Raw genomic sequence first — 21,219 nt, forward strand, 5'->3', positions numbered from 1 at the left:
GAGAATGGTTTCAGAAAAATACTTTCTATAAAGTGCCATGTCCATAGATCTAAAGCTGTATCTCTATATGAATGAAACTATCTATCTCTATGGCCATGTCCACCTGTATCCTATATATCTATCTATCTATCTATCTATCTATCTATCTATCTATCTATCTATCTATCTATCTATCTATCTATCTATCTATCTATCTATCTATCTATCTATCTATCTATCTATCTATCTATCTATCTATCTATCTATCTATCTATCTATCTATCTATCTATCTATCTATCTATCTACATCATCTATCTATCTATCTATCTATCTATCTATCTATCTATCTATCTATCTATCTATCTATCTATCTATCTATCTATCTATCTATCTATCTATCTATCTATCTATCTCTATGGCCATGCCCACCTGTCCTCATGTATCCTATCATCTGTTAGCCTGTTGCTATAAGCACCGCCCTCCAGTCCTGACTTCTATAGCCTGGTGGTGGTAAACTGGGGGAGTGGGGCACTGGTGGGGGTAAACTGGGGGAGTGGGGTGCTGGTAGTGGTAAACTGGGGGAGTGGGGTGCTGGTGGGGGTAAACTGGGGGAGTGGGGTGCTGGTGGTGGTAAACTGGGGGAGTGGAGTGCTGGTGGGGGTAAACTGGGGGAGTGGGGAGCTGGTGGTGGTAAACTGGGGGAGTGGGGTGCTGGTGGGGGTAAACTGGGGGAGTGGGGTGCTGGTGGTGGTAAACTGGGGGAGTGGGGTGCTGGTGGGGGTAAACTGGGGGAGTGGGGAGCTGGTGGGTGTAAACTGGGGGAGTGGGGTGCTGGTGGTGGTAAACTGGGGGAGTGGGGAGCTGGTAGGGGTAAACTGGGGGAGTGGGGAGCTGGTGGGTGTAAACTGGGGGAGTGGGGAGCTGGTGGTGGTAAACTGGGGGAGTGGGGAGCTGGTGGGGGTACACTGGGGGAGTGGGGTGCTGGTGGGGGTAAACTGGGGGAGTGGGGTGCTGGTGGGGGTACACTGGGGGAGTGGGGTGCTGGTGGGGGTACACTGGGGGAGTGGGGTGCTGGTGGGTGTAAACTGGGGGGAGTGGGGTGCTGGTGGGGGTAAACTGGGGGAGTGGGGTGCTGGTGGTGGTAAACTGGGGGAGTGGGGAGCTGGTGGGTGTAAACTGGGGGAGTGGGGTGCTGGTGGGGGTACACTGGGGGAGTGGGAGCTGGTGGTGGTAAACTGGGGGAGTGGGAGCTGGTGGGGGTAAACTGGGGGAGTGGGGGGCTGGTGGTGGTAAACTGGGGGAGTGGGGTGCTGGTGGGGGTAAACTGGGGGGAGTGGGGTGCTGGTGGGGGTAAACTGGGGGAGTGGGGTGCTGGTGGGGGTAAACTGGTGGAGTGGGGTGCTGGTGGGGGTAAACTGGGGGGAGTGGGGTGCTGGTGGGGGTAAACTGGGGGAGTGGGGTGCTGGTAGTGGTAAACTGGGGGAGTGGGGTGCTGGTAGTGGTAAACTGGGGGGAGTGGGGTGCTGGTGGGGGTAAACTGGGGGAGTGGGGTGCTGGTGGGGGTAAACTGGGGGAGTGGGGGAGCTGGTAGGGGTACACTGGGGGGAGTGGGGTGCTGGTGGGGGGTAAACTGGGGGAGTGGGATGCTGGTGGTGGTAAACTGGGGGAGTAGGGTGCTGGTGGGGGTAAACTGGGGGAGTGGGGTGCTGGTGGTGGTAAACTGGGGGAGTGGGATGCTGGTGGTGGTAAACTGGGGGAGTGGGGTGCTGGTGGTGGTAAACTGGGGGAGTGGGGTGCTGGTGGGTGTAAACTGGGGGAGTGGGGTGCTGGTGGTGGTAAACTGGGGGAGTGGGGTGCTGGTGGTGGTAAACTGGGGGAGTGGGGTGCTGGTGGTGGTAAACTGGGGGAGTGGGGTGCTGGTGGTGGTAAACTGGGGGAGTGGGGTGCTGGTGGTGGTAAACTGGGGGAGTGGGATGCTGGTGGTGGTAAACTGGGGGAGTGGGGTGCTGGTGGGGGTAAACTGGGGGAGTGGGGTGCTGGTGGGGGTAAACTGAGGGAGTGGGGTGCTGGTGGGGGTAAACTGGGGGAGAGGGGTGCTGGTGGGGGTAAACTGAGGGAGTAGGGTGCGAGCGGGAGTGAATTAATCTGTTTACAGATAACTCTAGCACATCTGTAAGGTTAACTGTGTTTAACCAAGCATCAGGAGATGTATGTTTGCATTCCGAATGGCACCCTACTCCCTATATATTGCAGCATAACAGAACTGGTCAAAGTAGTGCACTACATAGGGAATATAGGGTGCCATCTGGGATGCAGCCGTAAAAGTATTGTTTACCCTCTGAAAGGCGAAGCAGCTTCTATCTTTGATGCTGTTATTGGACAGAAAACGTGTTGACTTCACATCAGCTGTATTTCTTCAATTAGACGAGAATGTAAATCACCTGCAATCTGCAAATCTAACACCCCCAACGACAGACTGATGTCATCTGTTAATAGAGCTGACAGAAGGATTAGGGCTGAATGCGTCCCAAATGGAACCCTGTTCCCTACATTATAATAATAATTATTATTGTTTAACTTAACTTTTTTTTTTTTACCTTAATTTCAACAGGGAAGTCATATTGAGACTAAAGTGTATTTTACAAATGAGCCCTTCAAAATACAAAAACAAGAACATACAACAGGCAGTATTACAGTGGGGGGAAAAAAGTATTTAGTCAGCCACCAATTGTGCAAGTTCTCCCACTTAAAAAGATGAGAGAGGCCTGTAATTTTCATCATAGGTACACGTCAACTATGACAGACAAATTGTGGAAAAAAATTCCAGAAAATCACATTGTAGGATTTTTAATGAATTTATTTGCAAATTATGGTGGAAAATAAGTATTTGGTCACTTACAAACAAGCAAGATTTCTGGCTCTCACAGACCTGTAACTTCTTCTTTAAGAGGCTCCTCTGTCCTCCACTCGTTACCTGTATTAATGGCACCTGTTTGAACTTGTTATCAGTATAAAAGACACCTGTCCACAACCTCAAACAGTCACACTCCAAACTCCACTATGGCCAAGACCAAGGAGCTGTCAAAGGACACCAGAAACAAAATTGTAGACCTGCACCAGGCTGGGAAGACTGAATCTGCAATAGGTAAGCAGCTTGGTTTGAAGAAATCAACTGTGGGAGCAATTATTAGGAAATGGAAGACATACAAGACCACTGATAATCTCCCCTCGATCTGGGGCTCCACGCAAGATCTATAAAAAAAAAAAAGATCTCACCCCGTGTCCAGGCCCGGTCTGAAGTTTGCTAGAGTGCATTTGGATGATCCAGAAGAGGATTGGGAGAATGTCATATGGTCAGATGAAACCAAAATATAACTTTTTGGTAAAAACTCAACTCGTCGTGTTTGGAGGACAAAGAATGCTGAGTTGCATCCAAAGAACACCATACCTACTGTGAAGCATGGGGGGTGGAAACATCATGCTTTGGGGCTGTTTTTCTGCAAAGGGACCAGGACGACTGATCCGTGTAAAGGAAAGAATGAATGGGGCCATGTATCGTGAGAATTTGAGTGAAAACCTCCTTCCATCAGCAAGGGCATTGAAGATGAAACGTGGCTGGGTCTTTCAGCATGACAATGATCCCAAACACACCGCCCAGGCAACGAAGGAGTGGCTTCGTAAGAAGCATTTCAAGGTCCTGGAGTGTCCTAGCCAGTCTCCAGATCTCCACCCCATAGAAAATCTTTGGAGGGAGTTGAAAGTCCGTGTTGCCCAGCGACAGCCCCAAAACATCACTGCTCTAGAGGGGATCTGCATGGAGGGGTAAAATGGGCCAAAATACCAGCAACAGTGTGTGAAAACCTTGTGAAGACTTACAGAAAATGTTTGACCTGTGTCATTGCCAACAAATGGTATATAACAAAGTATTGAGAAACTTTTGTTATTGACCAAATACTTATTTTCCACCATAATTTGCAAATAAATTCATAAAAAATCGTACAATGTGATTCTCTGGATTTTTTTTCTTCTCATTTTGTCTGTCATAGTTGACGTGTACCTATGATGAAAATTACAGGCCTCTCTCGTCTTTTTAAGTGGGAGAACTTGCACAATTGGTGGCTGACTAAATACTTTTTTCCCCCACTTTAAGTCAATGTCTGAGTGCAGCCTTAAAATGTGAGGGTAGGGTCCAGGCACCAATATGGTTTGGATGGACCCCATCCTCTCTGTAGAACATCTTCTGTTTCCAAAAGGTGTCAAAGTTATCCACAAAAGTAACTCCAACAGAGCTAGAGTAGACTCGTAGCCAGTTGTGTAGTGCCAGCAACCTACTGAATCTTTCGCTGCCACGACTAAGTGATGGCACTGGGCCTGAAATAATTGGACGCTCGTTGGAAGTCTTTCAGAGTTCCAATCAATTCTTTAAAATCCTGTAACTACAGCTCCTGCAGAATGTTTTCCTCCGAGCGGGGAAGCCTCCATGAGAAGAGACAGAGCATCTCAGTCCGTGTCGCAGAGAGAACGATTTACAGGCAGAGTTAAAAAAAAAGAAGGACCTAAGGGCCGTCGGTAAAAACACCCCAAACTAACAATGATATTAAACGAAGTAGTGCACTACTTTTGACCAGGGCCCAGAGGGAATAGGGTGAACCTTGGGATGCATCCAGAAGGCTGCTGTGCCTTTAATTTCCCCTCCGTGCCTCCTAACAGGAAATCAGGATAAATGACCATTAGCTAAAATAGCATTAATTTAGAGTGTTGGAGATGATAAATGGACCTTCTACTCTCATTGATTGGATTCAGTTCCCTATAGCACACACTAGACTAGGGGCCGTGTCCCAAATTGCACCCCATTCCCTACACAGTGCACTACTATGTCCTATCGGCCCTGGTCAAAAGTAGTGCGCTATATAGGGAATAGGGTGCCATTTGGGACAAAGCCTAGCAGGATCTAAAAGCATTAACGTTTAGAGTGTGAATGAAGTCCTGCAGTTGGTGGAGGGAATAGTTCTCATATTTCAACAGTCACAGATAATAGTTAGCTTATTTCAACAGTCACAGATAATAGTTCTCATATTTCAACAGTCACAGATAATAGTTAGCTTATTTCAACAGTCACAGATAATAGTTAGCATATTTCAACAGTCACAGATAATAGTTAACTTATTTCAACAGTCACAGATAATAGTTAGCATATTTCAACAGTCACAGATAATAGTTAGCATATTTCAACAGTCACAGATAATAGTTAGCATATTTCAACAGTCACAGATAATAGTTAGCATATTTCAACAGTCACAGATAATAGTTAGCATATTTCAACAATCACAGATAATAGTTAGCATATTTCAACACTCACAGATAATAGTTAACATATTTCAACACTCACAGATAATAGTTAGCATATTTCAACACTCACAGATAATAGTTAGCATATTTCAACACTCACAGATAATAGTTAACATATTTCAACATTCACAGATAATAGTTAGCATATTTTCAACACTCACAGTGTGAATGAAAGCCATTCTGTCTTTTCTCAAGGGTCGACTGCTCTATTGTCATTGTTCTGGAATCATAAAATCAAATCAAATCAAATTTGGCCACACTACCCTCTGTAGTGCCTTGCGGTCGGAGGCCAAGCAGTTGTCAGCCCCAATTGATATGAAGAACCACGTTTGAGGTGTAGCTTATTACTTTTTTGGGGGGTGAATTAGTAAAGTATTCATTTTGGAAAGGGATAGAAAATGGAGGCAGTTTTCAATTATGTGTTTTAAAGAATGTGTTTAATTTAAAACGCGTTGCTGTTCAGGCCTATGCATAATTAGTTAATTTAATTTAAAAAGGTAACAGCGTGCCACGTTCAATTTAGAAACACTTTCTACAAGCTCATTTGCTAATGGTACTATTGAAATTGTCCAAGACAAAAGCTAAAGGGGTTCTAGAATAAGAACCTGGAGTTCTGGAGAAGGACAGCAACAGAGTTACAACCTTATTAGAATCTTATTTACGTTCATCATATTGATACATTTCTACTAGGAGATCAGACCAGACAATCTAGTCTAAATAGATTGATCCCTGACAATTAATATAATATTTTGCTGAAGAAGTAGCCAACATTAGCAATCTATTATTTCTCCATTTATAATGTGCATAATTTTCTGGAACAGTTGTGAAGTAAAGTTGATTTATTAGAAAGTGATGAATAGCAGAGATGATACAGGTGAGAGGCTGGTAGAATAATGATCATGTCCAGGGTCTCTATAGATGATACAGGTGAGAGGCTGGTAGAGTAATGATCATGTCCAGGGTCTCTATAGATGATACAGGTGAGAGGCTGGTAGAGTAATGATCATGTCCAGGGTCTCTATAGATGATACAGGTGAGAGGCTGGTAGAGTAATGATCATGTCCAGGGTCTCTATAGATGATACAGGTGAGAGGCTGGTAGAATAATGATCATGTCCAGGGTCTCTATAGATGATACAGGTGAGAGACTGGTAGAGTAATGATCATGTCCAGGGTCTCTATAGATGATACAGGTGAGAGGCTGGTAGAATAATGATCATGTATGAAGACATCACAGGAGGGGATGAGTCTGGGGCTGACATGGCCCATGATGATTGATTGGCAGGTTCTTATCGGATGGGGAGGCGGTAGTGTGTGTGTGTGTGTGTGTCTGGGGGTGGAGAAACCAAACAAAGGGGAATAGCGCTGCAGTCATGTCATGCCTTTGGTTCACCTCCTCTTTAACATATCCAGACTGATCCTTATCACATCAGACCAATGTTATCATATCTAGCCTTCACAATAGACTGACCTTACCAATAAAGACATTATTCTCCCTCTCTCTCTCAATTCAATTTCAATTTCAATTTAAGGGCTTTTTCTCTCTCTCTCTCTCTCTCTCTCTCTCTCTCTCTCTCTCTCTCTCTCTCTCTCTCTCTCTCTCTCTCTCTCTCTAAGGGCTTTATTGGCATGGGAAACGTATGTTAACATTGCCAAAGCAAGTGAAGTAGATAGTAAACAAAAGTGAAATAAACAATAAATATTAACAGTAAACATTACACTCAGAAGTTCCCAAAGGATAAAGACATTTCAAATGTCATATTATGTATATATACAGTGTTGTAACAATGTGCAAATAGTTAAAGTACAAAAGGGAAAATAAATCAACATAAATATGGGTTGTATTTACAATGGTGTTTGTTCTTCACTGGTTGCCCTTTTCTTGTAGCAACAGGTCACAAATCTTGCTGCTGTGATGGCACACTGTGGTATTTCACCCAGTAGATAAGGGAGTTGATCAAAATTGGGTTTGTTTTTGAATTCTTTGTGGATCTGTGTAATCTGAGGGAAATATGAGTCTCTAATATGGTCATACATTTGGCAGGAGGTTAGGAAGTGCAGCTCAGTTTCCACCTCATTTTGTGGGCAGTGTGCACATAGCCTGTCTTCTCTTGAAGCCAGGTCTTCCTACAGCGGCCTTTCTCAATAGCAAGGCTATGCTCAATGAGTCTGTACATAGTCAAAGCTTTCCTTACGTTTGGGTCAGTCACAGTGGTCAGGTATTATGCCACTGTGTACTCTCTGTTTAGGGCCAAATAGCAATCTAGTTTGCTCTGTTTTTTTGTTAATTCTTTCCAATGTATCAAGTAATTCTCTTTTTGTTCCTCTCTGTTCCTCTCTGTTCCTCTCTGTTCCTCTCTGTTCCTCTCTGTTCTTCTCTACTCCTCTCTACTCCTCTCTACTCCTCTCTGTTCCTCTCTACTCCTCTCTGTTCCTCTCTGTTCCTCTCTGTTCCTCTCTACTCCTCTCTGGTCCTCTCTGTTCCTCTCTGTTCCTCTCTACTCCTCTCTACTCCTCTCTGTTCCTCTCTGTTCCTCTCTGTTCCTCTCTACTCCTCTCTACTCCTCTCTACTCCTCTCTGTTCCTCTCTGTTCCTCTCTGTTCCTCTCTACTCCTCTCTGTTCCTCTCTGTTCCTCTCTACTCCTCTCTGTTCCTCTCTACTCCTCTCTGTTCCTCTCTACTCCTCTCTGTTCCTCTCTGTTCCACTCTACTCCTCTCTACTCTTCTCTGTTCCTCTCTACTCCTCTCTGTTCCTCTCTACTCCTCTCTACTCCTCTCTGTTCCTCTCTACTCCTCTCTACTCCTCTCTGTTCCTCTCTACTCCTCTCTGTTCCTCTCTACTCCTCTCTGTTCCTCTCTACTCCTCTCTACTCCTCTCTACTCCTCTCTGTTCCTCTCTGTTCCTCTCTACTCCTCTCTACTCCTCTCTACTCCTCTCTGTTCCTCTCTGTTCCTCTCTACTCCTCTCTGTTCCTCTCTGTTCCTCTATACCCCTCTCTACTCCTCTCTGTTCCTCTCTGTTCCTCTCTGTTCCTCTCTAGTCCTCTCTACTCCTCTCTGTTCCTCTTTGTTCCTCTCTACTCCTCTCTGTTCCTCTCTGTTCCTCGCTATTCCTCTCAGTTCCTCTCTGTTCCTCTCTAATCCTCTATGTTCCTCTCTACTCCTCTCTACTCCTCTCTACTCCTCTCTGGTCCTCTCTACTCCTCTCTACTCCTCTCTGTTCCTCGTCACTCCTCTCTGTTCCTCTCTACTCCTCTCTGTTCCTCTCTACTCCTCTCTGACCCTCTCTACTCCTCTGTTCCTCTCTGTTCCTCTCTACTCCTCTCTGATCCTCTCTACTCCTCTCTGTTCCTCTCTGTTCCTCTCTGTTCCTCTCTACTCCTCTCTGTTCCTCTCTGTTCCTCTCTGTTCCTCTCTACACCTCTCTGTTCCTTTCTACTCCTCTCTGTTCCTCTCTGTTCCTCTCTACTCCTCTCTTTTCCTCTCTACTCCTCTCTGTTCCTCTCTACTCCTCTCTGTGCCTCTCTACTCCTCTCTACTCCTCTCTGTTCCTCTCTGTTCCTCTCTGTTCCTCTCTACTCCTCTCTACTCCTCTCTGTTCCTCTCTGTTCCTCTCTGTTCCTCTCTACTCCTCTCTGTTCCTCTCTACTCCTCTCGGTTCCACTCTACTCCTCTCTGTTCCTCTCTGTTCCTCTCTGTTCCTCTCTACTCCTCTCTGTTCCTCTCTGTTCCTCTCTGTTCCTCTCTACTCCTCTCTGTTCCTCTCTACTCCTCTCTGTTCCTCTCTACTCCTCTCTACTCCTCTCTGTTCCTCTCTACTCCTCTCTACTCCTCTCTGTCCCTCTCTACTCCTCTCTACTCCTCTCTGTTCCTCTCTACTCCTCTCTACTCCTCTCTACTCCTCTCTGTCCCTCTCTACTCCTACCTGTCCCTCTCTACTCCTCTCTGTTCCTCTCTACTCCTCTCTGTTCCTCTCTACTCCTCTATGTTCCTCTCTACTCCTCTCTACTCCTCTCTGTTCCTCTCTGTTCCTCTCTACTCCTCTTTTCTCCTCTCTACTCCTCTCTGTGCCTCTCTACTCCTCTCTGTTCGTCTCTCTTCCTCTCTGTTCCTCTCTGTGCCTCTCTACTCCTCTCTACTCCTCTCTACTCCTCTGTTCCTCTCTGTTCCTCTCTGTTCCTCTCTGTTCCTCTCTACTCCTCTCTGTTCCTCTCTGTTCCTCTCTGTTCCTCTCTACTCCTCTCTGTTCCTCTCTACTCCTCTCTGTTCCTCTCTACTCCTCTCTACTCCTCTCTGTTCCTCTCTACTCCTCTCTACTCCTCTCTGTCCCTCTCTACTCCTCTCTACTCCTCTCTGTTCCTCTCTACTCCTCTCTACTCCTCTCTACTCCTCTCTGTCCCTCTCTACTCCTCTCTGTCCCTCTCTACTCCTCTCTGTTCCTCTCTACTCCTCTCTGTTCCTCTCTACTCCTCTATGTTCCTCTCTACTCCTCTCTACTCCTCTCTGTTCCTCTCTGTTCCTCTCTACTCCTCTCTTCTCCTCTCTACTCCTCTCTGTGCCTCTCTACTCCTCTCTGTTCGTCTCTCTTCCTCTCTGTTCCTCTCTGTGCCTCTCTACTCCTCTCTACTCCTCTCTACTCCTCTGTTCCTCTCTGTTCCTCTCTGTTCCTCTCTACTCCTCTCTGTTCCACTCTACTCCTCTCTGTTCCTCTCTGTTCCTCTCTACTCCTCTCTGTTCCTCTCTGTTCCTCTCTGTTCCTCTCTACTCCTCTCTACTCCTCTCTGTTCTTCTCTGTTCCTCTCTACTCCTCTCTACTCCTCTCTACTCCTCTCTGTGCCTCTCTACTCCTCTCTGTTCGTCTCTGTTCCTCTCTGTTCCTCTCTGTTCCTCTCTACTCCTCTCTACTCCTCTCTATTCCTCTGTTCCTCTCTGTTCCTCTCTGTTCCTCTCTACTCCTCTCTGTTCCACTCTACTCCTCTCTGTTCCTCTCTGTTCCTCTCTACTCCTTTCTGTTCCTCTCTGTTCCTCTCTGTTCCTCTCTACTCCTCTCTACTCCTCTCTGTTCTTCTCTGTTCCTCTCTACTCCTCTCTACTCCTCTCTACTCCTCTCTGTTCCTCTCTACTCCTCTCTGTTCCTCTCTACTCCTCTCTGTTCCTCTCTGTTCCTCTCTGTTCCTCTCTGTTCCTCTCTACTCCTCTCTGTTCCTCTCTACTCCTCTCTGTTCCTCTCTACTCATCTCTACTCCTCTCTGTTCCTCTCTACTCCTCTCTACTCCTCTCTGTCCCTCTCTACTCCTCTCTACTCCTCTCTGTTCCTCTCTACTCCTCTCTACTCCTCTCTGTTCCTCTCTGTCCCTCTCTACTCCTCTCTGTCCCTCTCTACTCCTTTCTGTTCCTCTCTACTCCTCTCTGTTCCTCTCTACTCTTCTCTGTTCCTCTCTACTACTCTCTACTCCTCTTTTTCCTCTCTGTTCCTCTCTACTCCTCTCTACTCCTCTCTACTCCTCTCTGTTCCTCTCTACTCCTCTCTGTTCTTCTCTACTCCTCTCTGTTCCTCTCTGTTCCTCTCTGTTCCTCTCTACTCCTCTCTGTTCCTCTCTACTCCTCTCTGTTCCTCTCTACTCCTCTCTACTCCTCTCTGTTCGTCTTTACTCGTCTGTTCCTCTCTGTTCCTCTCTACTCCTCTCTGTTCCTCTCTGTTCCTCTCTACTCCTCTCTGTTCCTCTCTGTTCCTCTCTACTCCTCTCTGTTCCTCTCTACTCCTCTCTACTCCTCTCTGTTCCTCTCTACTCCTCTCTGTTCCTCTCTGTTCCTCTCTACTCCTCTCTGTTCCTCTCTACTCCTCTCTGTTCCTCTCTACTCCTCTCTGCTCTCTGTTCCTCTCTGTTCCTCTCTACTCCTCTCTACTCATCTCTGTTCCTCTCTACTCCTCTCTTTTCCTCTCTGTTCCTCTCTACTCCTCTCTGTTCCTCTCTGTTCCTCTCTACTCCTCTCTGTTCCTCTCTACTCCTCTCTACTCCTCTCTGTTCCTCACTACTCCTCTCTGTTCCTCTCTGTTCCTCTCTACTCCTCTCTGTTCCTCTCTGTTCCTCTCTACTCCTCTCTGTTCCTCTCTGTTCCTCTCTACTCCTCTCTGTTCCTCTCTGTTCCTCTCTACTCCTCTCTGTTCCTCTCTACTCCTCTCTACTCCTCTCTGTTCCTCTCTACTCCTCTCTGTTCCTCTCTGTTCCTCTCTACTCCTCTCTGTTCCTCTCTACTCCTCTCTGTTCCTCTCTACTCCTCTCTTTTCCTCTCTACTCCTCTCTGCTCTCTGTTCCTCTCTGATCCTCTCTACTCCTCTCTGTTCCTCTCTACTCCTCTCTACTCCTCTCTGTTCCTCTCTACTCCTCTCTGTTCCTCTATGATCCTCTCTACTCCTCTCTGTTCCTCTCTACTCCTCTCTGTTCCTCTCTGTTCCTCTCTACCCTTCTCTACTCCTCTCTGTTCCTCTCTACTCCTCTCTACTCCTCTCTGTTCCTCTCTGTTCCTCTCTGTTCCTCTCTACTCCTCTCTGTTCCTCTCTGTTCCTCTCTACACTTCTCTACTCCTCTCTGTGCCTCTCTGTTCCTCTCTACTCTTCTCTGTTCCTCTCTGTTCCTCTCTACTCCTCTCTACTCCTCTCTGTGCCTCTCTGTTCCTCTCTACTCCTCTCTACTCCTCTCTACTCCTCTCTACTCCTCTCTGTTCCTCTCTGTTCCTCTCTTTGATCCTCTCTACTCCTCTCTGTTCCTCTCTACTCCTCTCTGTTCCTCTCTACTCCTCTCTGTTCCTCTCTTCTCATCTCTTCTCCTCTCTGCTCCTCCCCATTTTTTTATCAGCTCCTCTCTGCCAGTCACACAACCAGATGTAATTCTCTTGTCTATTTTAGTAGCAGCATCAGTAGCATCCTGGCTGCAGTGCTTTTGTCATCTCTCTGTCTAGTGCTGCTCTCCTGTCACCTGCTAAAGCCTCTCAATCTCCTGTCCATTTACACTCTGCTGAAAATGGAATCCCATTTATATGTTTGCTTTCGGTTTTATAGTCCTGTTTCTCACTCCCACTCCAACGCTCATTCAGGGCTTACTAAAGTCCTGAGAGCATTGCAGCTCAGCAATCCAATATTGTAGTAGTGGGGAGAGTGGAGGCCTGGTGTTACTACAAATGAATGCAGAGATAGTGATGGTAATGCTGAGTACCACCTCTCTCTCTCTCTCTCTCTCTCTCTCTCTCTCTCTCTCTTCCCTCTACTCTTGGCTGATTCTGCACAGTGCTAGCCTCATCACTACGCCTGCCACACCATACCACAGCACTACGCCTGCCACACCATAGTGCCACACCACGCCTGCCACACCATAGTGCCACACCACGCCTGCCACACCATACCGCAGCACCACGCCTGCCACACCATACCGCAGCACCACGCCTGCCACACCATACCACAGCACTACGCCTGCCACACCATACCACAGCACTACGCCTGCCACACCATAGTGCAGCACTACGCCTGCCACACCATACAACAGCACTACGCCTGCCACACCATACCACAGCACTACGCCTGCCACACCATACCACAGCACTACGCCTGCCACACCATACCACAGCACTACGCCTGCCACACCATACCACAGCACTACGCCTGCCACACCATACCACAGCACTACGCCTGCCACACCATAGTGCCACACCACGCCTGCCACACCATACCACAGCACTACGCCTGCCACACCATAGTGCAGCACTACGCCTGCCACACCATACCACAGCACTACGCCTGCCACACCATACCACAGCACTACGCCTGCCACACCATACCACAGCACTACGCCTGCCACACCATACCACAGCACTACGCCTGCCACACCATAGTGCCACACCACGCCTGCCACACCATACCACAGCACTACGCCTGCCACACCATACCACAGCACTACGCCTGCCACACCATACCACAGCACTACGCCTGCCACACCATACCACAGCACTACGCCTGCCACACCATACCACAGCACTACGCCTGCCACACCATACCACAGCACTACGCCTGCCACACCATACCACAGCACTACGCCTGCCACACCATACCACAGCACTACGCCTGCCACACCATAGTGCAGCACTACGCCTGCCACACCATACCACAGCACTACGCCTGCCACACCATACCGCAGCACTACACCTGCCACACCATACCACAGCACTACGCCTGCCACACCATAGTGCCACACCACGCCTGCCACACCATACCGCAGCACTACGCCTGCCACACCATACCACAGCACTACGCCTGCCACACCATAGTGCCACACCACGCCTGCCACACCATACCGCAGCACTACGCCTGCCACACCATACCACAGCACTACGCCTGCCACACCATACCGCAGCACTACGCCTGCCACACCATACCACAGCACTACGCCTGCCACACCATACCACAGCACTACGCCTGCCACACCATACCACAGCACTACGCCTGCCACACCATACCGCAGCACTACGCCTGCCACACCATCCACAGCACTACGCCTGCCACACCATACCACAGCACTACGCCTGCCACACCATAGCGCAGCACTACGCCTGCCACACCATACCACAGCACTACGCCTGCCACACCATAGTGCAGCACTACGCCTGCCACACCATACCACAGCACTACGCCTGCCACACCATACCACAGCACTACGCCTGCCACACCATACCACAGCACTACGCCTGCCACACCATACCACAGCACTACGCCTGCCACACCATACCACAGCACTACGCCTGCCACACCATACCACAGCACTACGCCTGCCACACCATACCACAGCACTACGCCTGCCACACCATAGCACAGCACTACGCCTGCCACACCATAGTGCAGCACTACGCCTGCCACACCATACCACAGCACTACGCCTGCCACACCATACCACAGCACTACGCCTGCCACACCATACCACAGCACTACGCCTGCCACACCATACCACAGCACTACGCCTGCCACACCATACCACAGCACTACGCCTGCCACACCATACCACAGCACTACGCCTGCCACACCATACCACAGCACTACGCCTGCCACACCATACCACAGCACTACGCCTGCCACACCATACCACAGCACTACGCCTGCCACACCATACCACAGCACTACGCCTGCCACACCATAGTACAGCACTACGCCTGTCACACCATACCACAGCACTACGCCTGCCACACCATACCACAGCACTACGCCTGCCACACCATACCACAGCACTACGCCTGCCACACCATACCACAGCACTACGCCTGCCACACCATACCACAGCACTACGCCTGCCACACCATACCAGAGCACTACGCCTGCCACACCATACCACAGCACTACGCCTGCCACACCATACCACAGCACTACGCCTGCCACACCATACCACAGCACTACGCCTGCCACACCATACCACAGCACTACGCCTGCCACACCATACCACAGCACTACGCCTGCCACACCATAGTGCAGCACTACGCCTGCCACACCATACCACAGCACTACGCCTGCCACACCATACCACAGCACTACGCCTGCCACACCATACCACAGCACTACGCCTGCCACACCATACCACAGCACTACGCCTGCCACACCATACCACAGCACTACGCCTGCCACACCATACCGCAGCACTACGCCTGCCACACCATACCACAGCACTACGCCTGCCACACCATACCACAGCACTACGCCTGCCACACCATACCACAGCACTACGCCTGCCACACCATACCACAGCACTACGCCTGCCACACCATACCGCAGCACTACGCCTGCCACACCAAGTGCCCACCACGCCTGCCACACCATACCGCAGCACTACGCCTGCCACACCATACCGCAGCACTACGCCTGCCACACCATACCACAGCACTACGCCTGCCACACCATACCCCAGCACTACGCCTGCCACACCATACCACAGCACTACGCCTGCCACACCATACCGCAGCACTACGCCTGCCACACCATACCACAGCACTACGCCTGCCACACCATACCACAGCACTACGCCTGCCACACCATACCACAGCACTACGCCTGCCACACCATACCACAGCACTACGCCTGCCACACCATACCACAGCACTACGCCTGCCACACCATACCACAGCACTACGCCTGCCACACCATACCACAGCACTACGCCTGCCACACCATACCACAGCACTACGCCTGCCACACCATAGTACAGCACTACGCCTGCCACACCATAGTACAGCACTACGCCTGCCACACCATACCGCAGCACTACGCCTGCCACACCATACCGCAGCACTACGCCTGCCACACCATACCACAGCACTATGCCTGCCACACCATACCACAGCACTACGCCTGCCACACCATACCACAGCACTACGCCTGCCACACCATACCACAGCACTACGCCTGCCACACCATACCACAGCACTACGCCTGCCACACCATACCACAGCACTACGCCTGCCACACCATACCACAGCACTACGCCTGCCACACCATACATTGAGGAACTATTGTCATTCTCAATGGATGTAAAAAACAATGTTTGTTTACTTGCTGTTTGAGGTGAAGAAACATGTACTTTGAGAAGCTCCACAACTCATTAGTGGTGGTGAGTTAAGACAATCAGAAATGATGTGAATTAACGGTTAATGTACTACTCCTTGTTTATAGTTTCGTTATTGTTAGTTTTATTGTGCTACTATTTCCTTGTTTATTTTGTGCACATTTTCCGTACTTCTTAACTCTGCATTGTTGGGAATGCGCTCCTAAGTAAGCATTTCACGGTAAAGTCTACAGCTACTGTATTCAGCACACGTGACGAATAAAATGTAATTTGATTTGGTGATATAAACTGAGTATACAAAAACATTAAGGTCTTTCCATGACAAATCAAAATCAAATCAAATCAAATTGTATTTGTCACATGCACCGAATACAACCTTACCGTGAAATGCTTACTTACAAGTCCTTAACCAACAATGCAGTTAAAGAAATAGAGTTAAGAAAATATTTACTAAATTAAATAAATTACAAAAATAAAATAAAAAAGTAACACAATCAAATAACAATAACGAGGCTATATACATGGGGTACCGGTACCGAGTCAATGTGTGGGGGTACAGGTTAGTCCAGGTAATATGTACATGTAGGTAGGGGTAAAGAGACTATGCATAGATAATAAACAGAGAGTAGCAGCAGTGTAAAAACAAGGGGGGGTCGTCAATGTGAATAGACCGGCTGGCCATTTCATTAATTGTTCAGCAGTCTTATGGCTTGGGGGTAGAAGCTGTTAAGAAGCCTTTTGGTCCTAGACTTGGTGCTCCGGTACCGCTTGCCGTGCGGTAGCAGAGAGAACAGTCTGTGACTAGGGTGGCTGGAGTCTTTGACAATTTTTTGGCCCTTCCTCTGACACCGCCTGGTATAGAGGTCCTGGATGGCAGGAAGCTTGGCCCCAGTGATGTACTGGGCCGTACGCAATACATTTACATTTTAGTCATTTAGCAGACGCTCTTATCCAGAGCAACTTACAGTTAGTGAGTGCATACATTATTTTTATTTTTTTTCATACCCCCCGTGGGAATCAAACCCACAACCCTGGCGTTGCAAACGCCATGCTCTACCAACTGAGCTACATCCCTGCCGGCCATTCCCTCCCCTACCCTGGACGACGCTGGGCCAATTGTGCGCCGCCCCATGGGTCTCCCGGTCGCGGCTGGCTACGACAGAGCCTGGATTCAAACCAGGATCTCTAGTGGCACAGCTAGCACTGCGATGCAGTGCCTTAGACCACTGTGCCACCCTCTGTAGTGCCTTGCGGTCGGAGGCCGAGCAGTTGCCATACCAGGCGGTGATGCAACCGGTCAGGATGCTCTCGATTGTGCAGCTGTATAACTTTTTGAGGATCTGGGGACCCATGCCAAATCTTTTCAGTCTCCTGAGGGGGAAAAGGTGTTGTCGTGCCCTCTTCACGACTGTCTTGGTGTGTTAGTGATGTGGACACCAAGGAACTTGAAACTCTCGACCCGCTCCACTACAGCCCCGTAGATGTAGTCCACGATCAGCTCCTTTGTCATAGACTGACCAGGTGAATCCAGGTGAAAGCTATGATCCCTTATTGATGTCACTTGTTAAATCCACTTCAAATCAGTGTAGATGAAGGGGAGGAGACAGGTTAAAGAAGGATTTTCAAGCCTTGAGACAATTGAGACATGAACTGTGTATGTGTACCATTCAGATGGTGAACGTTTTGTGTCAAGAACCAGTTTGTGCAACTCAATATTAGGAAGGTGTTCTTAATGTTTGGTTTACTCAGTGTATGTAATGGGGAATTGATAGACCCTAACAATCAAAGGGCAAACAATTCACACAATGAAGTTATGAAACAATGAATGTGCACGAAGAAGAGAGCCACATTCCTCTTCTTCTTGACTCAACATTTTAAATGATGCCCAAGACACATTGTCTCCACACATACGGTAGGCTTAAGGAATACTCTCACAAACGTTGTCAGGTCCAAAGCAATAGCCATTAATGGGAAACCAACGCAAATTCGAAACGAATGCAATTTCACTTATTTTATCAATTTGATCAAATTGCTTTGTGTGCCAAGGCAAATACCCTCATGTGCCAGCCTTGGGATGTGTGCCTTATGTAGGGAATAGGATGTGCCAGCCTTGGGATGTGTGCCTTATGGAGGGAATAGGATGTGCCAGCCTTGGGATGTGTGCCTTATGTAGGGAATAGGATGTGCCAGCCTTGGGATGTGTGCCTTATGTAGGGAATAGGATGTGCCAGCCTTGGGATGTGTGCCTTATGTAGGGAATAGGATGTGCCAGCCTTGGGATGTGTGCCTTATGTAGGGAATAGGATGTGCCAGCCTTGGGATGTGTGCCTTATGTAGGGAATAGGATGTGCCAGCCTTGGGATGTGTGCCTTATGGAGGGAATAGGACACACAGGAGAAACACCTAGTGTTTATTGAACAAACCTTTGAATTCACCAAGAAGATCTGACTTGACAGAATACTGTTTCTACTTTAAACTGGAAGGAAAACATTCATGTTGTAGTAGCAGAGAACTGATTCAACTAAATACTTTTGACTCAAACCTTTTGACTCAAACCTTTTGACTCAAACCTTTTGACTCAAGCCTTTTGACTCAAACCTTTTGACTCAAGCCTTTTGACTCAAGCCTTTTGACTCAAGCCTTTTGACTCAAGCCTTTTGACTCAAACCTTTTGACTGTCTTATTTAACATTGCATACTGTGGGAATTAATGCTGAAGTCCTCATTTTTATGTATAAATGTGCCTCTAGCAACAGGCTTTTGAACATCTTGTCTCTTTGACATCAGTAGTGTGGAGATACAGCGCCAGCATGTAAGCATCTCACCCTGAGGGAGTCTAGCAACAGATTCAATTATTAAGGAAGGGTTTGTCAAATCTCCAATGAGAGACAGGAGAGGGGGAGAGAGAGAGAGAGAGAGAGAGAGAGAGAGAGAGAGAGAGAGAGAGAGAGAGAGAGAGAGAGAGAGAGAGAGAGAATGCGAGAGAGAGGGGAGGGAGGGAGGGAGAGAGAGAGAGAGCGAGAGAGCGAGAGAGTCAGAGAGAGAGAGAGAGAGACAGAGAGAGAGAGGGAGAGAATGCGAGAGAGAATGCGAGAGGGAGAGAGAGAGAGAGAGAGAGAGAGAGAGAGAGGGATAGAGAGAGAGCGAGAGAGAGAGAGAGAGAGAGAGAGAGAGAGAGAGAGAGAGAGAGCAGAGAGAGAGAGAGAGAGAGAGAGAGAGAGAGAGAGAGAGAGAGAGAGAGAGAGAGAGAGAGAGAGAGAGAGAGAGAGAGAGAGAGAGAGAGAGAGAGAGAGAGAGAGAGAGAGAGAGAGAGAGAGAGAGAGAGAGAGAGAGAGAGAGAGAGAGAGAGAGAGAGAGAGAGAGAGAGAAAAAAAACCTGGGACACTGTAAGAACAGATGTGCCAGAGTTTCAGACTCAGCACAGAATGGACCCCTCCCCAACAGTAGGATCCAGGTGTACCAGATGCATCTTGGTGGCTATAGCTCCATGTATTATCCTCCATTGGAGGTCAGCTGTCCTCTTATCAGTAGGCAGTTTATATAAAGACCGCCAACAGCCATTTGGGGAGGCACCTGGACCAAACACACCCGCCCACCTCGTCGAGGGGAAATCCCACTTCCTCTTCTAATGCCCTGACCAATAAAACCCAAACCTTGACAATCTCTGTTGTAGATACACACAGTCACCCCTAAGCCTGAGGAAAACAAAATTGCCACCCCAGCACTGAAATTAGTCCCATGACTGAGTGTATGCTGCCCCTCCCACCACATACCCCAGCCAACCTCATTAGCCTCATCGCTATGTACAGTTGAAGTCGGAAGTTTACATACACCTTAGCCAAATACATTTAAACTCAGTTTTGCACAAGTCCTGACATTTAATCCTAGTAAAAATTCCCTGTTTTAGGTCAATTAGGATCACCACTTTATTTTAAGAATGTGAAATGTCAGAATAATAGTAGAGAGAATGATTTATTTAAGCTTTTATTTCTTTCATTTCTTTCATCACATTCCCAGTGGGTTAGAAGTTTACATACACTCAATTAGTATTTGGTAGCATTGCATTTAAATTGTTTAACTTGTGTCAAACGTTTCGGGTAGCCTTCCACAAGCGTCCCACAATAAGTTGGGTGAATTTTGGCCCATTCCTCCTGACAGAGCTGGTGTAACTGAGTCAGGTTTGTAGGCCTCCTTGCTCACACACGCTTTTTAAGTTCTGCCCACACATGTTCTATAGGATTGAGGTCAGGGCCTTGTGATGGCCACTCCAATACCTTGACTTTGTTGTCCTTAAGCCATTTTGGGACAACTTTGGAAGTATGCTTGTGGTTGTTGTTCATTTGGAAGACCCATTTGCGACCAAGCTTTAACTTCCTGACTGATGTCTTGAGATGTTGCTTCAATATATCCACATAACTTTCCTTCCTCATGATGCCATCTATTTTGTGAAGTGCACCAGTCCCTCCTGCAGCAAAGCACCCCCACAGCATGATGCTGCCACCCCCGTGCTTCACCCTTGGGATGGTGTTCTTCGGCTTGCATGTTACCCCCTTTTTCCTCCAAACATAACGATGGTCATTATGGCCAAACAGTTCGATTTTTGTTTCATGAGACCGGAGGACATTTCTCTAGAAGTTACGATCTTTGTCCCCATGTGCCGTTGCAAACCGTAGTCTGGCTTTTTTATGGCGGTTTTGGAGCAGTGGCAACATAAAAAACAACATTACTGGGTCTGGGGAAATGGCTCCCCAGATCCTTCCTTACCTCCTACAACAATATTTTCCTGCTGCACATCAGACGCTATGTTCCTCTCTGGTACAAGCTGCAACTCAGTTCTCTCAACAGGAACAACTTGTTCCTCAGCAACAGGTGCTTGTGGCTGCTCTACCACTGTCGGCCCACCTCTCCCTACATCAGTGGGCCCTGGTGTTACGAGGACCACCTGCTCCCCTCCCTCTTCCTTCTTCTTCCTTTTCGGGCAAGCATATCTCTTATGACCAACATTCGCACACTCAAAACACTGTTGACTACCCGTACTAGTATAAGCCATACACAGTATGTTGTCATACTTGACTTTAAACTCCAAAACACCTGTTTGCCGAAACGACATAATCTGTTTCAGAGCCGGGTGTTTGCAACCCAACGGGACAATTTTAATTAAACTTGCAAACTTCCCAAACCGCAATAACTGGCTGTGACCGGGAGACCCATGGGGCGGCGCACAATTGGCCCAGCGTCGTCCAGGGTAGGGGAGGGAATGGCCGGCAGGGATGTAGCTCAGTTGGTAGAGCATGGC

General features: G+C 48.2%; 1 protein-coding gene across 1 annotated transcript; it reads right to left on the minus strand.

Moving 5' to 3' along the window:
• Nucleotides 1-474: 474 nt before the first annotated feature.
• LOC123484640 (extensin-3-like) lies at nucleotides 475-5,545 on the minus strand. Its single transcript, XM_045215193.1, has 2 exons — nucleotides 5,491-5,545; nucleotides 475-2,090 (listed from the first exon to the last, which is right to left on the minus strand). The coding sequence occupies exons 1-2, from the start codon at nucleotides 5,543-5,545 to the stop codon at nucleotides 475-477; spliced, it is 1,671 nt and encodes a 556-aa protein (XP_045071128.1).
• Between the last annotated feature and the right edge of the window lie 15,674 nt (nucleotides 5,546-21,219).

Source organism: Coregonus clupeaformis, unplaced genomic scaffold (assembly GCF_020615455.1).
Source record: "Coregonus clupeaformis isolate EN_2021a unplaced genomic scaffold, ASM2061545v1 scaf0389, whole genome shotgun sequence".
Taxonomy (NCBI): Eukaryota; Metazoa; Chordata; class Actinopteri; order Salmoniformes; family Salmonidae; genus Coregonus; species Coregonus clupeaformis.

Coding starts and splice junctions, on each gene's coding strand:
- LOC123484640 (XM_045215193.1), bottom strand. CDS start 5,545: ATGACAATAGAGCAGTCGACCCTTGAGAAAAGACAGAATGGCTTTCAT. Junction 2,091..5,490: donor GAATGGCTTTCATTCACACT/GTGAGTGTTGAA, acceptor CTACTCCCTCAG/TTTACCCCCACCAGCACCCC.